Source organism: Podarcis melisellensis (genome assembly GCF_964234715.1).
Source record: "Podarcis melisellensis genome assembly, chromosome: 10".
NCBI classification, from domain to species: Eukaryota; Metazoa; Chordata; class Lepidosauria; order Squamata; family Lacertidae; genus Podarcis; species Podarcis melisellensis.
The window spans coordinates 65,186,547-65,208,693 of NC_138542.1; the positions used below are offsets into that span (position 1 = coordinate 65,186,547).

At 42.3% G+C, this 22,147-nt stretch overlaps 1 protein-coding gene across 30 annotated transcripts in view; it reads right to left on the reverse strand.

Moving 5' to 3' along the window:
• CELF2 (CUGBP Elav-like family member 2) overlaps positions 1–22,147 on the reverse strand; it is a 518,056-nt gene that overhangs the window by 56,303 nt on the left and 439,606 nt on the right. For 17 of the 30 annotated variants that reach the window (XM_081927063.1, XM_081927066.1, XM_081927087.1 and 14 more), the window contains 2 exons: positions 9,793–9,822; positions 3,063–3,142 (listed from right to left, as the gene is read on the reverse strand). In XM_081927063.1, the coding sequence (XP_081783189.1) occupies positions 3,063–3,142; positions 9,793–9,822 (110 nt within the window). The remainder of the gene's footprint in view (positions 1–3,062; positions 3,143–9,792; positions 9,823–22,147) is intronic. The other 13 variants (XM_081927070.1, XM_081927078.1, XM_081927082.1 and 10 more) reach the window with 1 other exon arrangement.

Genomic DNA, 22,147 nt, shown 5'->3' on the forward strand with positions numbered 1-22,147 from the left:
CATCAGGGAAGAATTTCAAGAGCACAAACATCACAATGATTGAAATCATACATAGCATAGTGGCTTCGTATCGGAAAATAATTGTTATTGCCCTAACTAATTTGTTCCATGATAAAAAAAATAACATTAGTTGCCTTCAACTAATGAAATAATTGAGCATAACTTCACATATATATCTGTCTATCACACATATATATGCATAGGGGATTAAATAGCAATCTAAGAAGCCATTAACTTTTGGGGAAACCTGTTCCTATGAACATTTTTAGTCTCATCATTTTGGATTTCGTGTTTGCACTGAAAAATACGTTGTGGAGTGTACTGAAGAAGTGAAAATAATGAAATCAGGGACAGAAAATAACGTCACTATTTCAGTTGAAATCTTCCATTTGAAAAGAATTCTCTTTGCATTAAACATGAAATCAAAGTGCCAGCGGCATTATACTTTCTGGTTGAGTGTCCAGATTTAATATTAGCTATTGAAAGTCAACTCTTTTACCATAATAGTGTTGACATTAATAACCAAGGAAGGGGAAACCTAATAGTATATTGACCTAAACCAATATATTCTCTCCTCCCGCCATCCTATTCACTATCTTAACATGAGCAGATATTTCCCCATTTTATAATTTTACAGTTTTCGTCTGTCTCCATCCCATTAATTCTTTCTCTGTGTCAAATCCAGCCTTTGTGCTTCTCCTTTCAGCAGTACATGGAAAACCATTTCTGAGCTTTCTTTCAGAAGACATTGGTATACTCTCAGGGGTTCCGCCCATGTCTGAAGATAGTGAGAAAGCAAAAGGAGAATTGACAACACACTGGAACATTACTTTAAAAATCTATCTTCAGACATAGAGGAAATTCATAAGAACACACCAGGTCTTTGAAAGGCCACGTTAAAAATGGCACCCCATCCCATTCACATTATGTTTTGGCCAAGTTTCCCCCTTGGTTCTGAAATGGCCTGCTCACCCTCTAACACTTTGAAGCCAAAATATGGAGTGCCACCTTCCCAGCAACATCTTCCCGTTTTTTAGGGTGAGAGCATGGTGGCCATTTTGATTATCTTGCACAATTTCATGCCACGGTCTCCCCCCAATGCTTTTGGGGGGCACAACACCCCAAAATGTGCATTTTGAGGTGCCACACAAGATTACAGCCCTGAGAAAAGCATCTTTTTTGGGGGGGGGTTGGAATCACATTGTGAAATCACGAAAAATCACGGCAACCAAAATGACAACTATTCTCTCGCAATAAAAAACGGGATGTCCCTTTTCCCCTCAGACGCTTGCTGGGTATGAACCTTGCGCTCTCCAGATGTTCTGGATGATGCTCCTACCAGGCCCAGTCACAGCTGCTGGCTAGGGCTGAAGGGAGTTGTAATCCAAACTGTCTAGAGGGAGCCAGGATGGCAAAGTTGCTCTAAGAATTAGGGGTTGTATGCAGACTTTGAAGGTGGATGGAAGCTGAAGGGAAGAGAAGAAGTTGGGACAGTTCCACTGTGCTTTGTGGAAGTCTGTTGTGCCATGATTCTGGGTGGTTACAAGTAACTTAAAAGCCACTTTGGCACATAAGCGGTATATAAATTAATATCAATAAACAAACTTCCATACCTCTGAGGTTCTAATACATTCCTATTTCAAATCTTCTCCAACCAGGTTGGATTCAGGAGCCACATTAAATTAGGCCAATAGACCACTCCCCTTTTCTCTCGAGGCAATATATAATAAAATGTGTATTGCTAACATTACAAGATTTAGGACGCGGAAAAAGAGGAAGGGTGTCTCATTGAACCCAAAGAGGTTTCTTTTTTTTTTTAAAGTTCCTGTTTTTTTTTTATATATATATCAATGTGTGTGCACAGAAACACATTTCTATTTAAATGCCATTTTATAGTGAAGACAATTAGGTTCCTTTCTGTGGCAGGAGTCACATCTAAAGATGTAGACTCTCAATGCCTTAAAAATGGATAGCACTGGAAAGAAAAACACATTGATTATAAAATATCAAAATAATCTCAACTAAAGTCAGGAGAGATCGGAAAGACAATAGTTTTGCAATGCCAATATCAATATTTCTGGAGAATACAGAAGACAGTGACATTTCCATGCACTTTTATATTTTTCTTTGCTCATTATACAAAGCAGTTCAATGACACAGACACACTGTTGGGATTCATTTTAGTACCCAGCATGCTTTGGGAAAGTAGAGCATTGCAAAAGGGGGGGGGATATTATTCAAGGAAACTGAACAATCCTCATTTGAAAAGAAAAGAGAATACAAAAAAAGAGCAAGAAACAAGTGCACATTACACCAAAATGCTTTTTTAGAGCAGATAATCAATACACAGATACAGTATACATAATACAATATAACATGCATTCTCAAATGATTAAATTAGAAGATCCAGAATAAGACATAGTTGACTGGTGAGGCTCGTTTGTGCAAAATTCTGAAAGACCATGACATAAATCACAGACTGGGGTTGGGGGGGGGGACACACCTTTATCTAGGCAAGTAAACACTTTCAGTGCAAGCCAAAGATGGGGTAGATATTTGCTCTCTCTCTCTCTTGAGAGAGACTAGTAATTTGTTGTTTTCTGACATAATTTGAATTTTCAATGGGTGGCTACAGTAATAGATACTTGTACGCAGAGGAAGGGGAGCCCAAACCCTGCCCTTTTCCATGTTGCTTGGCCAGTACAAATTTTTGACTGGAGCGTGGATTGTTTAAAATAATATATACATATAAAGGAAAATCCAGTGTGTTAAATGTATACATAGCTTGCCAGATGGGCAAAGTGGTATTTCAACGAACTATATTATTATCTGTTGAATGCCACCATATTGTGAAATAGCAGCAGAGAGATCATCCTACATTCTCAGACAATTAAGGGAAGTAAATGTCAGAGAGAAGGGGAAACAAAAGAGCGGAGGGAGTCGGCAGAAGTTTAAGTCTGTGATTGTCATGCGTCTGATCTTCTCCGGGAGAGCATGGCTTTACATTCTCAATCATTTGCACAAAGAAAAACAAAGAAAGGGCAGATGATACAGTACTGTACCTCCATGGTCTGAGACTGGTGCATGGCTTTGATTGCATTCTGTGCCATTGCCCTTGTCGAAAACGTGACAAACGCACAGCCTGTGGGAACAAGGGGACAGGGAGCAGGAAAGACAAAAAAACAACAAGACAGAAGGGTTGGACGCTTGTTAAACCAACACAGTCTACGAGAACGGCCACAAGACGACACTGTTCTCCGTAGTACATAAAATTAAAAAAAAAATAACCAAACCGAAAAAAGAAAAGAAAAACCACTTCTCTAATTTATCTGGCTCAGCAGAATGCTGGCTCACTGATCTGACCATAGATTGGTAGGGTGGGGAGAGGAAGGAGGAAAGGAAAGAGAAAGAGAGAGGAAGGAAGGGGGGGGACTGACTTTGGGTGAGAAAAACGACAGCAACGCATTGGGGGTGTTTTCCCTTCACCCTTCTAGGCAGCAGGGCTTGAAAACCAATGATGGTCTTTCAGATGTATCTCCTATTCCTTGTCAGTCGTTTATTTAAGATGTCCGGGAACTTAGAGGTTATTTGTTTAAAGCCACGGTGAAAAGACTGCTTGCTTCATGGACGAACACATGGTTTAGTAACCGAATTAAGCATTGACCAACGACATAGCAAAAATTACAGTGTAGATGTGGTGGGTTTATAGCTTAAAATACTAGTGGGGAGGGCGTCTCTGGTCTGCGGTTGTTGCTTTTGCACTATGAACGTTTCAGGTTGACTACACTTTCTAAGATTATGCAGGGGGGGGGGTGGGACTGAGGAAGAGGCATAAGTTACATTACTTTAAATAATCCCCAAACTCTTGTCAGTCAACTCTGCAAGTGTAAGCGTGTTTGTGTGGATGAGATTTTTACTCACCCCAAAATAAAACACTGGTAGTAAATGCTTAAACCAAAAACAACACTTAAAAAGCTAATTGGTCTGATCCAGGCCATCACCTTTGCTCAAATGTGCACATGTGTATGCGAAGATGGGAGCAGGTTGAAAAACATAAATAAATGCAAAGAGTTTTGCTGTTTCTGCATCGTGAGTAGAAAATGACAGCCATAATTCCAGGGAAAAAATAGAAGGCTGCCAGCCTAGGCGAACGGATAGAATGATTCTCCATGGCACTTTATCAATCTGACTAACTGCATGATGGCAAGCATGATCAAACAAACGGACTGCACTGAATGTACCTAATTTGGCACATATTTCCAAAAGAGCCTTTCATTTACGGTGCATTGCTTCGATGCTACTCGTCTTGCCACTCTTTCCCTAACCCTTGGCTCATGCTTCCTTGATCTCCACTTTCCATGCTGCCATTTTATTTTATTTTTGTATATATGGTATTATGACACCACTGATGACATCATGGCACTGCATCGGATGAGATGACTACACAAACGTGTAGAAACAAAATCATGTGGGTTACGAAAGACAATTGTGTTAAATGGCAGTACAGTGGTACCTCGGGTTACAAACACCTCGGGTTACAGACTCCGCTAACATGGAAGTAGTACCTCGGGTTAAGAACTTTACCTCAGGATGAGAACAGAAATCGCGTGCTGGAGGCGCGGTGGGAGTGGGAGGCCCCAATAGCTCAGGTTAAGAATGGTTTCGGGTTAAGAATGGACGAATTAAGTATGTAACCAAAAGTACCACTGTACAGGTCAGGGTTGGGGAACCTTTAGCTTCTCTCCCCCCCCCCCCGGTTGCATTCTGTCTGGGTTCACATGCTGATAGTAGGCAGGAGGACCAGAGCCCAAATTGGGTCTCTCTTTTTCTGCTGCACCCATCTCTCTCTTTCTCTGTGGCATCCCTTTCTATCATTCCTTCTCTCCTTCCTCCTTCTGCTAGGACAGGAGCAGATCACTCTTTCCAGTGGCTTGAACTGGTCACTTGCCAAGAAGGCTTCAGAACTGGGCCCGGGGCCCTTGCCTGTTGTGCCAAGGCCAAAGGTTGGTTTCCCACCCTTTGCGTAGGCGAAATGAAGCTGAGGAGAGGGAGGACAAAAAAGGAGGGAAATGGTATTGAGAAGCAGAAGCCAGGAAAATGAAAGGATGCTGAACAGCGTTAAAACAGTGGGGGGCATATACAAATGGGCTGAAAGCGTGAAGGGTCCTACATTTGGAGTAGGCATGGGCAACCCTGTGTACTTTGGTTTCTCTCTGTTTTTCATTTTTCCCAGTCTTCAGTTTAGTTTTCCACATTAGTTTGCTGGTTTTTAACAAACCCCGCATGAAAATTTGCCAGCGTTTCAGCGCCAACTCCTCCCAATATACACATCTTTTGTGCACAGTTTTGCCCGATGCACACATTCTTGCAGGTGATTTTCTTCAGTGTATAATGCATTTTACACCCTTGTGCAAATTAATTGAAACAAATCATGTTTTCTATCTGTACTCAAAACAAACACGAAAAGTCAGTTGATCATTATGGTGTCGGAAGCCTGCAGCCAATAGAAGGAATGTTGCTCTCGCCGCAATATATTGAGGTTCTACAAAGGAGTGTTATTCCAGAGCTGGAAAAGAGGTATCCTGACGGTACTGGGATATTGCAGCAGGACCTAGCCCCCTGTCGCACGTCGAAAGTGGTGAAGAAATTCACGACAGAGCAGCAAATACAGGTACTTGATTGGCCAGGGAACTCCCCGGACGTAGATCCCATTGAGAACTTGTGGGCTATATGCAAAAGTCACCTCTGTGCTGCAGACTGTATGACTACGGAGAAGCTCATTCAGGCACTGATTCAAGTATGGTACAGGGATCCAAAAATCAACAGTGACTGTTCAAAACTAGTAGACTCCATGCCAAACTGTGTTCAAGTGCTTCTTATAAAAAGTGGAGGTCATAGCCATTACTAATGTACATACATGTGAATTTTGTACATGTATATGTGAGTTTTGTACAATAAGCTACATTGTTTGTTTCAATTAATTTGCACAAGGGTGTATATGCTTCCCCACCCCCACTAACATATAGATTTTTAAAATGCACATATCTCTGTACACATAATTTGGTTGGAGACCCACATCACAAAATGGGGAAAGGTGTAAGCTTTGCAGGATAGCTGTGTTTCAGTTTGCATATCACTTTGGAAATCCAAACCATGAGGTTAGGGTTCCTCCACACAAAGAGGTATCCTGATTGGCCCAGCATTCTCCCTTGTGTAGAGGTATTGATTAATGCACAGGGCCACTGTACCGCTGCTGTGAAGTCAGCAGGGAGCTTGGCTGGGGAGGGCTAGCCAGCTCAAAGCCTTGATCACTAAACACGTCTTTTCAAGGTGTAAGTGGATTCATGAGAACCCCATTAATGTGGATATTTGTCAATGCATTTATTTTCCAGCAATTCGTGTGGATGCATTCAATGTGCTACCTTTGAAGGGAAAAGTGCAATTCTAGAACCCTAGATAAATGTTAATGATCTACCTACTCTACATCTCTTGGCTGGCTAGATGATTTGACTTCAGACATCCTGATGGTATAATGTCATTTTCAGGGACAAGATCACATAGATGTTATGTAGAGACTGAAGATTGTTTGGATCTGTTGCTGTGTTAATGCTAGAAATGTTTTGGGAGGTCTTATAAGGACCAACTTCGGAATATAAAGGTAAAGTAAAGGGACCCCTGACCATTAGGTCCAGTCGTGGCTGACTCTGGGGTTGTGGCACTCATCTTGCTTTATTGGCCGAGGGAGCCGGTGTACAGCTTCCGGGTCATGTGGCCAGCATGACTAAGCCACTTCTGGAGAACCAGAGCAGTGCACGGAAACGCCATTTACCTTCCTGCCGGAGTGGTACCTACTTATCTACCTGCACTTTGATGTGCTTTCGAACTGCTAGGTTGGCAGGAGCAGGGACCGAGCAACGGGAGCTCACCCCGTCACGGGGATTCGAACCGCCGACCTTCTGATTGGCAAGTCCTAGGCTCTGTGGTTTAACCCACAGCGCCACCTGCGTCCCATTTCGGAATATAGTGTAGCTTTATTCCTAACTCCTAACAAAGGACATTTTCACATGTTCAGTGGCCAGCTATGACTGACATTGCAAACATCTAGACTCCCACTGTTGGGCAGTTGTCTTGGGTGTGTACCTAACAAGTGCTTGCTGCAAATTTCACTTGTTCAGATTGCAGACGAGATCAGTGCACCAAACACTTGAAAGAGGCACTGGGTGAATTAACTGCCCAACCCCACCCCAAACAGAGATAACTGTCTTCAGAAGCAAAGAGGATTGGTGCAACTTTGATGCCTTGGAATAAGGTATTTTAAAGTGAACATTGCGCTCCATGCTTGAAAACGTGTGCCATGAAAGAGCATCATGCTCATGACCTAGATGGAGGAAAAGAGTCAGTGGAAGAAGATTGGGAAAAATTTAAAGACTATTTACAGAAACATTGTAAAATTAATGAATGTTAGAGAAGGATGCTGGAATGAAGTTACATGGCTTTAGCAGAAATGTTATAAAGAATTAAGTAAAAATAGATTGTTAATGGGCCAAAGGGGAAAAAAAGTAAGGTTAGATTGTGTTAAGATAATTTATAGGACAAAAACTGAGAATGATGGAAAGGATTTGCTGAAATAGCTAACTGAACTAGAATACAAAAAAGGGAGGTGTGAGGAGGTCGATGAAACAAGTAAATGAAAGATAAGATATGGAAATATTGGATGTGTAAATGAAAGATTGGATGTGTTTTTAATTTTTTTGTTTTTGTTTTTGTTTTGTTAAGATAAGTGGTGTTTTTTTGTTTTTGTTTTTTCCCCTTATGTATTGTAATGTATTGTTTTGTTCTGTTTAACTCTGTTTTCTTTCTTCCTTCTGTAATTCTTAAACTCTTAATAAATATTATTTTTAAAAAAATAGATGGAGGAAAAGACAACAGCGGAATGGCAGGCCTTGATGGGACAGAATTTGTCCTGTTTGTAGCAAATTTGGTAAATTGTGGAGATTGATTTTAATGCTGCTCAGCTGGTTTTCACTTTTCACTTAGCCTTGTATTTAAGCAATAATCTGGTAGACACAGGATAGAAGAAATTGCATGCAGGCGAGTGTATAGGATTTCATGGAGGCAAGTGAGCGAGGGGGTGAACGAGATTTAGCATTCTGCCACTTCCTCTGTTCCCAGCATAGAAAAGCAGTGGGTTGCTGCAAGAGGGCAGAAATCTCCATCCGACTTCTGCCAGCAGCCTAGTAAAAGATTTTGCAGGCCAGTAAATGTCTGCAAACTTATTTACACGTCTGCCTTAGTTCTAACTAATAAAAATGTCATTTGAAATTTGCATTTGTTCTTACATTCGCCAAAGGTGCCTCCCACAAAAAGCGGATGCGAAATAGTGCAGATTCAAGATGATTTCACAGCAATACTGAGACATACTAAAAGCTTAGCTATCATAGCTTAGCCTCATTTTGCTGGTGATCTCTAATGACTTTAAAAGTACATTGATTTTTTTAAGCCTTTTTTTTTTTTTAGCCTGGCATTGTTTGGAAACTTGGGTTTTTGTTTTGTTTTGGGGAAAAAATAACAGCATGTTCCACTCAATTTCATCCAAACATCATCATCATTATTATTACTACCGCTGCAACTTAAAAGGTTTCCAAATGAAGCAAATCTAAATACACAGACAAAGGCTGAAGCACATTTTCATTATAGACCTGAGGCATGAAAGTTACAGCAAACCAAGACTATTTTTTAAAGTTTCAATATTCTTGCCCCCGTGGTCAATCAGCAAAACGAAGAATATATTTTACAGTCAAACAGACTGTTTTATGGAAGGCAATATGTGAATCTAAAACATGGCTGGTTTTAGTTTTGTTTCTGTTTGCATCTACCTGGAAAGAATATCAAGTCAGGAAGACATTTTAATTGAACAACATAATGGTTTGGTGCAAATTCAGTTCTGCCATCTTGCAAACCATAGCTTGCATATCAGAGCCAGTGTCAGGTATGTGCCCTTCCTCTTTGGTCCACTGGAGTGCCTTGACATTTTACATGAGTTGGCAGTGTATAAACACTACTATTTAGAAAGAAAGAAAGAAAGAAAGAAAGAAAGAAAGAAAGAAAGAAAGAAAGAAAGAAAGAAAGAAAGAAAGAAAGAAAGAACGAACCATGGCCAAGCTTAACCAGGTGTCTTTTTGACCAGGGTTCGCAAAACTATTTCAAACCATGGTTTCCAATTCTGGTCAAAAGAGGGGCTCCCATACCATGGCACTAAGCAGTGGTTAAGGTAAAACAAGGGAATGGAAGGGAGGAGTGGATTTTTTTCCTGGAAAGTGGGAGAGGTGTATGCATTGCTGAGATTGGCTCTCCATTTGTAAACTATGGTTTGCAGTATTGTGCCCACACTGGATCACAGAGGAGGCAATGTTTGCTTGAACTCAAAGCTACTATGACATTGTCCGATTAAATTCTATCAATGCATTTTAATATCATACACAGCATTTTATGGCAAACATTAAAGTCCTCAGCACCAGGGAGGACAATATTCATGTATGAATAAATGGCATAGCTTAGCACTATCATCAAATTTGAATATTAAAATTATGTACTAAGAGATTATGTATTTTTCTGATACAGCCAATCAGCTGGTGATATTTTAACTGTTTAGACACATGACAGGTTTCTGCAGGTATAATCCAGGAAACATTTTTTGGGGAAAATTAAAAATATTCAGACAAATTAACAACTTTCTATACATAATTCTAGACAAATAGGTGTAGTAGTAAAATGGTAAATGGTCTACAGTACCTCGGCTAGACTCCATATTGAGGCTGTGCACTAAAATTAAAGAGGTCCAAATTTACCATCAGTCTCAAAATCATCTATCTTTAAAACAGTACTCATTATAAGCAGATAAATAAGGGTTACCCATCTTCATTCTCTCAGCTGCAGCAAAGTCGTTACACAAGGTAAAGGCTTTGATGCAGCAGCTCCCAAGTCATCCAAGCAAATTGTCCACTATTTCCCCATCTTCCCAAGCCCTTCCCAGTTCTTGAGGGTTGCTCCTGCTCTCTGCTCTTTGGCACTTATGAAACAGCTAGGCACTGCAGTCTCTTACGTGGGCTTGCCCTCTCCGTTCGTTCCTCTACAGAAACAAGTACAATTCTGTATGGTTTCCTTAAAGCAATGGTTCTGAGAAGCAGCTTTTGTAGCATTGACGGTAGGGTGCAATCACCCACCAAAGGCCACTCAAGGAAAACGAACTCTGACCACATTTCTGCTCATGTCATCTGCAGCCCCATGCCCCGGTTTCCCAATAGGCAGAAGGAGTAAATAATATCTCTATCCCAAGTCTTCTCAAGAGCGAGTGGATTAGTATTCCCTTTATTCAAGGAAGGAAGTGATGGGTACATGGAGGAAGACAACAGCAGCATGTGGAAGTATATGGGGCAGAGGGGGCGCATGCATGGAGACAATTAAATGATTTACTGGAAAGGAAAGGAACAACATTGGAGAGAAGCAAACTGACTGGATACAACTTCTGACAAAAAGCCACAATCCACATACTGATCAGGGAACATTTGAGAGCTGGTGTACATGTTACAGCATCCATGTGGAAGACACTTGAAATGCGGTCCATGTAAACATTGCCTCACTCTGTGGCCGCAACAAGTGCTGTGGCTCACAGTGCAGGCATAGCTGTCAACCGTCCCTTATTTGGCAGGAAACTCCCTTATCCCAGAGCCATTTCCTGCTGCTGTCCCTTATTGATGATGTCCCTTAAATTTCCCGGGTTTCAAAGGAAGCAGCTCCTCTCCCTCCTTCCCTGCCGGCCAGGGAGGAGGGAGGCTCCAACTGTGTTGCTTGGCTGCATTGCTCACCCAATAAGGAGTCTAAGAATGACGGGGGGGGTGGAGCTTGCATGCCTTGTGCCGATCAAATTGGCCGCGTTGCCTGGGGACTCACCTTTGCTCAGCACTTCCCAGCAGAGAGGTGACAGTGGTTTTCCTTGCTGCACCCCCTTTGCTGGTTGGGCTTCATTTGGCTGCTGGGCTGGCTGGGCTTTCTGCCTTTGGCTTGGGAGCTGGTTGACTAAAATCCCTTATTTTGGCTGCTGGTCCCTTATTTTCAAATCTGTAAGTTGACAGCTATGAGTGCAGGTTGCCACCATCATGTTGAGAATGATCATGGTAACAATGGACATTGCTGGTGTCCACTGCATGCAGAGGTGACCTATCATGAGCTCTTCCACATGGTATTCCGCAACATGCAAGCCAGACTGAAGGTAGGTATGCCTAGCTCCAGGAACCAGCATGGGGCACATCTTCCAGACAGGGGGCAGCTGTAGCCTGAGATCTGCTCTGGCAGCTCCTGCCCATGTTATAATTTTCCTATGAATGAGAATCAACATGTGGGACACAACTTTAAAGGAGGAAAGAAAGAATTAAGGAGGAAGTAATTTGTTGAGGAAATAGTTACTCCAGCTAATTTTTTCTTTTGCCTAGGAATTTCGCTCCATGGCAAAATTACACGCAATACTGGGGCACATGCAATACCTAAGATGACAGCACTAGCCTGCGATCCCTCTGAGCTCTTCATAACAACTGATGGAACATATCTCAGGTTCAAACCTCAGCATCTTCAGGTAGGGCTAGGAAAGACTCCTGCCTAAAACCTAGAAAGCCCCTGCCAGTCAGAGTAGGGAATACTGAGCCTGCTGGGCCAGTGTCCTGACTAGGTATAAGTAAGTTCCCCATGTTCTTCCTATGTTTAGTCTTACCTGTGCTGTTGCCCCAGCCCCTGCCGTCTGCCAGTGGCAGCCAATGATATGGTACAGAGATGGAGCCATGATACAGGTACATCTAACTGAATCTTAAGGGGAGGTTGGGCTGTTGCTTTTGGCAGTAGCCCCATGTCTTGTATGGCTTGTAATTCTGCCCTCCCCACTGGCTTTCTTAGTATATGCCGAGCTGGCCTACAGAAGGCCAGAAAAACTTTAGCAACGTGCAAAACGATAGCGAATCATTAAGGTACAGTTTATGCATCTACCATTGTTTTGCAGGCTGGATTCAATGGCACATCGGCAAGTTCCGGATCCACAATTAAAATGGAGTTTGGTGCTCTCAAGGTAACCATGCTGCTGACATCAAATTGTTGTTAATATGTTCCTCCCCACCTTCAAAACTAAAAGGATTCCCCCAAATTCACACAATGTGTGTGTATGTGTGTGTGTGTGTGTTATTTGGTTCAATCTTAGATTACTCCCAGTTTTTAAGAATATGCAAATATAGTGAAAATATATTTTGTAAACTTCCCTACTGAACTTCTGTGGCCGCATGTAATTTATGTGCTTTATTTTATTTTATGTAGTAAAATCAATCAGTCAATCCTCTATTTATGCTTTCTTCTAACATGGTAAGAAGACCCGAGTTAGATGAGACTTTAAAAAATGCATCTTAAGGATGAGGGCAAATGGCAAGGGTAGAGTGCTTTTTAAAACCTTGAGCCTGCAAACTAGGGTAGGGCATAAATCTAAATAATAATAATAATAATAATAGTAATAATACTGTGTAAATAGACATAATGCCAAGCGGTCACTGAAGATAAAGAGGGCAGCCTGGCAGCTTTCCGCCCATTAATAACATTTACCATCATGCACATTAAGATATGGCTAATCAAATCTCATGCTTCAACGTGCAAACTGCAAGAATTAACAAATATCTTCCTACTCACACACATCAGGCACCAGAATGTCCACATCACCTTATGCTTTCCTCCAAAGCATCAAGTTTTGGAACAAGTGGTTCAGCGTTGTGTTGCACAAAATAGACCAGTTTCTCCCAATCTGATGTCCTCCAGACTACAAGTCCCATCAGCATCTTCATGGCAAGGGATAATGGGAGTTATAGCCCAAAACATCTGGTGGGCACCAGGTTGAGGAAAGCTGTAATTCAGTGCCCTTTCGTTGAGCAAAGGCCTTTAGGCTCAAAGCATCCAGTTTTCAGAATGAAAACAAAAAGAGAACATAGAGATATGGGGGCAAGAAAGTAAGAAGAGCCTGCTAGATCAGGCCAATGGTCCATTCATTGCAGTATCCTGTTCTCACAGTGGCCAACCAGATGCCTCCACATTGGGGCAGGGAAACATTTTCAGCCTGAGGGACACAATCCCTCACAGGGAGTTGTTAGAGTGGGGTGTAGCCTAGAGAGGGGACATTGCCTGAGAGAGTCGTGAGGGCAAGTCAGAGAAGCCTGCATTTGGCCCTCAAGTTTCCCCACCCCTACTCTTTGCCAGGAAGGGAGGTGGGTGGCACTGTGGGTTAAACCACAGAGCCTAGGACTTGCCGATCAGAAGGTCGGCGGTTCGAATCCCCGCGACATGGTGAGCTCCCATTGCTCGGTTCCTGCTCCTGCCAACCTAGCAGTTCAAAGGCAAGTCAAAGTGCAAGTAGATAAATAGGTACCGCTCCGGCGGGAAGGTAAACAGCGTTTACCGTGTGCTGCTCTGGTTCTCCAGAAGCAGCTTAGTCATGCTGGCCACATGACCCGGGAGCTGTACGCCGGCTTCCTCGGCCAATAAAGCAAGATGAGCGCCACAACCCCAGAGTCGGCCATGACTGGACCTAACGGTCAGGGGTCCCTTTACCTTTACTCTTTGCCAACTGGTGATACCAGTTCTTTGGCAGTCCCTCTTTGCACCAGGCACCTACAATCTTTCCTCGTGAGTCACAGACCTTTTTATTCACTCAGGCTTTCCCAGTGGATCATCATTACCCTTAATTTGTCCACAACCAGCACTGTGATCATGTTGCAACTTGTCTTGTTCTGTTATTATTTTCATATTGCGCACCTTTCCCCTCTTTTATGCCACATGAATATTGCATTTATTTATTTACTTAGCTTTCTTAAGCATTATAACCTGACACAAGTCCTCCAAAAAGAGCAGGTGCAAATACATACCTAAAGATGCTAAAAACATGTGATATATATATATATATATATATATATATATATATATATATATATGCGCAACCAATCTTTCTATCAGGGCTCTTTTTTAGTAGCCGGGATTATTGATCCAGATTAATCAACTCTACTTTTGGAATGTCACAGATTGCTAGTAAATCCTAAAGTGAGTGAACTTTCACTATTTTTCTGTGAGACTGCCTGCCAGCTGTCCAGAATAGATCAGTGTTTGACTGGAGAAAGGTTTTCTCAAAGCAATTTCCTCCTTGCAGACGGGATCAGAAAGAAGCACAAGAACTTGTCACTGCGCAGATTTAGAGACGCATCTATTACACTTGTCATCTCAATTGAAATGGTATCTTAACTCAGATTTGCCATTATTCATCAGTACTGCAAGCAAATTTCAGTAGCTGCAAACTGATAAGGCTTCCCCACACTATTTCATTCCCACTTTCCATACACTGTTCCCTGGGCGCTTGCTGAGAAATATTCATTTGGCAAAATAATGGTTAGGGGTGCAAAAAGTGGCCTGTTTCTTGTCTGTATCACTTCTGCATGTTTCACCCCAAATATCTATTCCCTCCTCTCTCCTTTTTTGCATTAATCTGCACATTTAAAAATGCACAAAATGCACATTTAAATACTATATTTAAACACATTTTATCTCAACATACACATTTTAAAATCGTAGTTCTCTAGATTTTTTTCAGCTGAGATCTCTGTCAGAACATTCAGAAAGTTTGAAAGTCGGCAGATAACTAAATTCTGATCAAGACATAATTACAGGAGGCTGTAGATTGTTTCAGTTTATACTGGGATTGGCAATGACTGAATTTCTGAAGCATTCCTAATAATTTTGTGGGGGGGGAATTACTTTTGCTTCACAACACGCTTCCTTTGGTCTCTTAGAAAGCTTTAGTGGGTTTCATGTGATCCTTTCCACAAGTTCAAGCATGTTTATAAAAACATTTTTTTTTAAAAAAACAACCACCACCATTTTGGTTGTTCAGAAGGTCACCAACCTTCACTGAACAAATCTGTGTAGTATTTATGGAAGCCTCACCAATCACTTGACCCACCAAATAAGCTGCTTTGGTCTTTAGAGTCTTGCCTCATTGGTTCACCAAAATCTGAAGGAGGACCACGGTGTCCCCCCAAAAAAAACTTTCCCCAAGTTCATGATGCTTGGAATACACACAAATGTGTTATCACGTTATGCTACACCGTAGTTTAGTATGACAAAAACAAGCTGCAGTGAGCCTGGGGATTATCTGCTCCTCACCCCCATCTCTAACTTCTTCACAACTGTGAGCAACAGTCTGAAAGCTTTTGATTCCAACTACGACACAGTGCTTCATCCAAATCTAAAACTACGGTTAATGCTAACTAAGTTAAAACAAGTAAGCTTCATAACCTGCATTTTGCAATCAAGTCGCTTCAAACAAACTGTAGTTAAGATTAAGCAGAGTTCATCAGGTTCAGAGAACAAGCTGTGGTTAACCTTAACTGGAAGCAAAAGCCTCCATATTCCTCCTGGTGGCGAGGTCTGAGGTGAAGGGGGAATCTATGTTTGCTGTGGCTTGTTTTCATAATGCTAAACTACGGTTTAGTGTAACGTCTGAACTGAGCCACAGAATTCTGTTACCTCTTTATTCAGAATAATCCTACTAAGTTCAATGGAGTCAGAAGCATCTCACTAGCTTCTGGAGGGAGTGGGGGGAAGGGCGATTTAAAATTATTAGTCTGAATTGTAGCAACAAGCAATTCTGGAGCCAGTTTATTTTAATATCAATAGAGTGGGTTCCCATCAGCGAAGTAGGCTGCCATGTTTCTGGACATGCTAGCAATGCTAGATCCCTGTACGTTTCATATAAAAGTTACCAAAGCATAAATCACACAGGACAAGTTTTCACTGCCTAGCAATGATCACAGTTGGTGGACCAGTGTAAACGCTTTGCCATGACTACGATATGAGATTCTAAGATCTCTGTAAGGTCAGAAAATACCCCTAAATCTTGCACCTCCAAGAGATGTGCGACTCCCATCCCATCTTGCACAGAACTGTAACTTTCCAGATCAGTTGAGTCCCCATAATAAATATCTCCCTCTTGTTGGGTTTGAGCTTCAGTTTATTCGCTTTCATCCAGACTATCACCATCTCTAGGCACCTGTACAGATCTTTTTATTACTCCTGTGGTTCCTCTGAAATGGGGAAAACAGAGCTGAGCTCAACCCACACACTCTACCCTAAATCTCTGGCAGACCTTTCCATATGGCTTCATACAGACATTAAAAAACATGGCTGAACCTTGCCAAAACTCACAGGACAAGCCCCATCAGGCAAAACAGTAATTTCCCCAGGAGCCCTAATTGATTCTGCCTGAGAGGTAGGTTCAAAATAAACAAGCACATAACAATGGATGAGTTAATTTACTCTCCACCCTTCAAAGAAAGCATTTTTGGATCAAATTAATAAACAAAAATAGCTGGTCATCCAGCCTCATCATGTCCCATCCCAAGTAATATTAGCAGCAACAGCAACACTAAGCATCTTAGCTAGTTGCCCAAACCTGCATTGGAAGGGTGCCCTTCTTCTGGAGGAAATTTTAAAATGTTTGGGAGCACGACGACATGGCTGGGCTCCATGCTCCAATCAGCCTAACAAGATGCACAGATGGAGTTTAGCACAAAGGCTCCCCCAGCAATCTCAAAACATGAAAAGCGTGCGACTTGCGCAGCCTTCGGTTCCATCCCCGAAGTGTGTGCTGCATGTCTCTCCCAATTTGTGCATCTCTTTGTTACACACACCAGTTTTCAACAGATGCAACATTGTGCTTGCTACTAGTTGTGCTGTCTTTGCTCCTAAGCCACAAAAGTCTGTACGGCTTCTAGGCTTTCATACATAACCCAATATGCTCCCTCTATCTATCTGTGTGTTCAATCAAGAATTTGATCTGGGCTGTGCAGAGAGGAGGACCCAGAGTAATAACCGTCATCTGGCCAATGCACTGCACTGCTACACTTCATCAGTTTGTGGCTCATTGTGCAATTGCAATCTAGGGATGAATCAACACACACAGCCAAATCCCATCATTTGCTGATGGCTCACAGTGGTCAGGGACTCTTTCATGACTGAAACAACATGAGCTTAACCTCTGCCAGACAAGTGTATAAACCCAGGGTGCTGTTTGCCTTGTGAAATAACTCATGCAGGATTGAAAACACTCGACTCTCTATTGGCTACAATTAATATTGAACTAATTGCCCAGATACCTGTACTCATCCATTTCCAGCTTGCATAGTTAATCCAATTAGTCCTATTAACATGAAAAAATTAAATGCTTAATTTGCTTTCCTGCGGTCGGTAGCTGGGGCTATAATACGGCTTGAGCTGTAACTCTATATATAAAAAAGGTTTTTCTACCAAATTTATTTTGGCTTCACGTGTATTTTTTTTTCCTGGTCACAGGAAAAGATCATTCAACCTCTCTTAATCTCAGCTGTTTCCTCTGAAGAGCAGAGAGTAGCTCGATATATAGTTCCCAATCTTCTAAGGCTGGGAGCATATCTGAAAATCTGAAAATCTTAGAATCCCTTATGGTCATCACAAATAATGTTCAGAAGCCTCATCCCTCAAAGGACAGGCAAAACACCTAGAACTTTGAAGAAGGCTGCTTTGAGACATAACTATGACCCATAATTTGAGTATAACATCTGTATTTCATGCCGCACAGAAGGACCAGACAAGTTGAAGGGTGCAAGTCCGTAGTGCTTCCTCATTCATTGCCCTTCTTTTGCTCCTGAATTTTGGGACATTGAGGACAAACAAAAGGAAGTATTTCTTTACACAGCACGTAGTTAAATTATGGAATTTGCTACTGCCAATACATAGTTGTGGCCACCAACCTGGATAGCTTTACACGGAGATTAAACAAAGTCATGGAGACTATCAATGGCTGGGGATCCATGAGGGATCTTCTTACATTCTCTACCTTCCACTCATTCCTTGCCCCCAGCCAAGAGGCACACCAGCCCAGTTCTTTAGGTATTCCTGATGGCTCTGCTATATCTCATATCTATATCTTGCAAAATCCCAAACTCACCCCAAACACAGAAACCTCTTGATTAAATTATTACTGAAGACTTCGAACGTCAACATTTTCCTTTATCAAGTCCAGAGGATATTTCTGGGAGACTGTACAAATAACGGCAGTTATCATTCCAACCTGCCACTGGAGATCTTACTGCCCTGTCTGCCTGGAGGTCAAATTCCTTCCCTGGGAAGTTCTGTCCCTATTATGAGTTCTCCTGAGCTTGTTAACTGCTCATTCCTGCCAACTGTTCAAATGCAACTTGAGCATTAACTAACCTGCCTGTTTTATTTCTGGTTAAGGCCTTGGCATACCACCTGGCCCATAAGGACCATCCCTGCTGCTATGAGTCACAAGTTCCCAGTCCCAGTTTGCACCTTGCCCTTGCCATCCCCACAACTGGGTTTCTTATTATTTTCTCTGCGGTCCCATTCGTCTCTTTCTTTGTTTGAAAGTGTGCCTTGAACTCAGACCAGGTTTTCTAGAGTTACTTTGTTCCAGGGATGATGTTCCAGCATCCTGTGGACAGTTATACAAATACATGGGAAGCTGGCTTACTCTGACTCAGAAAATACTGGTCCATCTTCCTCAGTATTGAGTGAACCAACTTGCCAGTTGTACCTTATTTCTATGGACAGGACAGTGTCCTCTACCAGGAATGGACACTGGCCTTTCAAATTTCAGCAGCGTCCTGTTACTGGTTTCCTGTTTCTTTGTACAGTTGTTCACTGACTCTCACAGAGAGTAGGTGCATTTCTTTTCTGTCCTGCGTAGTTAGAAATAAACGTAGCAATGTAGTGCACATGTCTCACTCCTTTTGCTGCTGTTTGGATACTCTGTGTAATGAGGGAGCATGCCTGAAGCCTCATTAAAGGCTTAGGTCATTAATCAACGTTGGAGCAGAGGTCGATGGATTCCGAAGATACGACAGGGAGGAGAGCTATTACAGCTCGGTCGTACGGAAGCTCCAACACTCCCCCACCTCTCGCCTTCCGTTCTGTGCATGCACTATGTCATAATTATGATGCCCTGCAACGCCAACCACAGCTCGGCGCCCAGTGTGGTGGAACCAGTTGAGCTGCCCTAAACCCTCCTCTACCACACCCAAGGGCAGCAGGCTAGCTGTGGGAGTTCAGGGCAGGCCATATAGTACACAAGAAGGGCTTGAGAGGAATGGCTGCCTCACTCTGTCTAATGGTAGAGCTGGCCCTGTGACGTAATCTTCTGGTACTGAAGATCAATTAAGAAAAGTGACTACATGGAAGGAGTGTTTCCTCTCCCCCTTGGTGCCCTGCTATTTAATTCTGTTAAATAGATTAGATAAAAAGAATCAGGTTGGCCGCCAGGAGAACAAGATGCTGGAATGAATGGGCTTTTGACCTGGTCCAGCAGCCAGGCTTTTCTTATGCTCTCATCATTTGTCACCTGCCCATCCGTGCTTGAAAATGCTCGGCCTGCACCTCAAAAATCTATTCTGACAGTGAAATAGCAGCAAACCTCAAAGAGAACAAGCTTGCTCAAGATCCTAGATACACAGAAGCTCGCAAAGTGTACAGAAAACTGAAAATTCAGAATATAACAAGGCTCTTGATGCCATGGAATGGGAGAGAAGGAAGGTTCCCATTCTAGGACTGAGGATAGCGTGAAAACACAGACATCTACATCTACAGAGAGCCAGTGTGGTGTAGTGGTTAAGAGCGGTAGTCTCATAATCTGGGGAACCGGGTTCGCTTCCCCGCTCCTCCACATGCAGCTGCTGGGTGACCTTGGGCCAGTCACACTTCTTTGAAGTCTCTCAGCCCCACTCACCTCACAGAGTGTTTGTTGTGGGGGAGGAAGGGAAAGGAGAATTTTAGCCGCTTTGAGACTTCTTAAAGGGAGTGAAAGGCGGGATATCAAATCCAAACTCCTCTTCTTCATCATCATCTACATGGGTCCTGCTAGTTTTTAGAACATTGTTTCTGTACTTTCAGGAATTTTCCCCAAGGCGATGTACTCATGCCTTTGGGATACATGTAAGAATTGCAATGAAAATGCATAAACTGTGATTCCCTTGATTCTGTGGTATTGACATCCGTTGTATGGGCAGCTGCACAATGACAGTCCCATATCCATGGAGCAATAAGGCAAGGCCACATCTTCCTAAGTTCCTTGAGGATGGGACAGTACTGAGTCAATTGAGTATCTGGTTGAACTCTACATAAGCAGGTCTGTGTGCATTGGGCAGATGTCCAGAATTTTGTAATGGGTAAAGAAAAGCAAAATTCTGTTAAATCTCAGCAGTCAAGTTTCCAGCCTCTTTGGACTGTGGAAATGGGCTTGAAAATGCGGAGATCCAGAGCTGCGCTGAAATTTTCTTTTTCTGCTATTGAGGGGGAGTGGGGTGGGGTGGGGTAAGAAACAAAAACTCATGGGAAGATCACGGGAGTGGAAGATATTTCTTGAACATTGTGTGTGTGTGTGTGTAGGGTTACTTGCAGCTTATCTTACTTAAACGTATAAAGGTAGTTGAGATTTCTCCCCCATATTGATTTTAAATTAAAATTTATTTATTTATTAAATCCTTATCCTGCTTTTCATGTGAAGCTCACAGGGCGGTTCACAACATAAAAATACAAAATAAAAGTTTTAAAAGCAAGGGGAAAGCTTTTTTTTTTTAAAAAAAAACAAAAACAAAAAACCCCATCCTTTGCAACCTCATAAGTTTAAGTAAGGTATGCAGAACTCCTTCCTCATATGTGTGTGTGTATGTGTGTGTGTATATGGTGAAATTTCTCTCACCCCAAAGAAAACAGTAGAAAATCAGGATCTGTTTTCCAGGGGAGAGTATTTTTGGGAAACTGGGAAGGAAATCTTGGGCTACATTTAATGAGAAGTGATGCCTGATGACATTTCCGAAGCAGAGAGTGATTTACAGAAGTCAGAGTGTTCTGCACAGCTCCTGGCCTCATCTCGTGACTGGCAGATGCTGAATAAATTACGTCAAATAAGAACATGTATGCAAATAAGCTTAATTTGATTTGCATAATTTATCCACGTTGTAGAATTCAGCTGGGGGGGCCCAGAATTATTTTTATTAAGTGCACAAATATTCCTGTGACTATATTGTTGTGTTTCCCTTTACAATGAATTCCACATTGCACTAACCAGTGAGAAGGTATGGACTCCTACACAAATTGGAACCAATACGCACCTTTTGATGGTTTTAATGTTATGGTAAATGTCTGATATTTGATGATTAATGACATTTACTGGTATGTCTTAAGACAGCGTATGACAGCGTATGGGTGTCACGAGCCTCTTAAAACACACATACACATTTACATCTGTGGTCTGATGAATCTCCTTCACCTGCATATGGTGAAAATGATATCATTCAAGGCTCTACAGATTTGTCAGTAAATGTCAGAATTTGCAGACATTACCTTGCTGACCGTCATACAACCCTAAGACCAATAAACATCAGCATCTTCCAAATCTATCGCAACATATGCAGTTACAGGGAATGCTACATATAATTTTTTTTCTAGCGGAGTAGATGTGATTAGGAAAGCTTAGTCATTAACAGCCGAGAAGACCTATATGGCCACGCCACATGCTTTGCGAGTTAACCTCTTCTTGCTGTTTTCAAATTCCCCCTGGGATCTGTACCACATAAGTTCCCTCCTTGAATTCCGTCTGCAAATTCGCAGCATGGACCAGGCCATATCAGCCAAACACATTTAAACAGTGATGGGCATGCTACATATCTTCAAGCCCTTTACATAGTTTGCTGCATAAAGGCTGGCTCAAAACATTGCCACCACACTCAGTCGAGGGGTGGACAACCTGTGGGCCTGCAGATGTTGTTGGACTATAACAGGCATCCTCAAACTTGGCCCTCCAGATGTTTTTGGCCTACAACTCCCATGATCCCTAGCTAGCAGGACCAGTGGTCAAGGATGATGGGATTTGTAGTCTCAAAACTTCTGGAGGGCTGAGTTGGAGGAAGCCTGGACTATCATATCTGTCAGCCCCAGCCAGGATGGCCAGCGGCCAGGAAAAATGAGTAGTCCAGCCCCGCCTGCAAGTCCACACGCGTTCCCCAGCCCCACGGCTGTCAAGAAA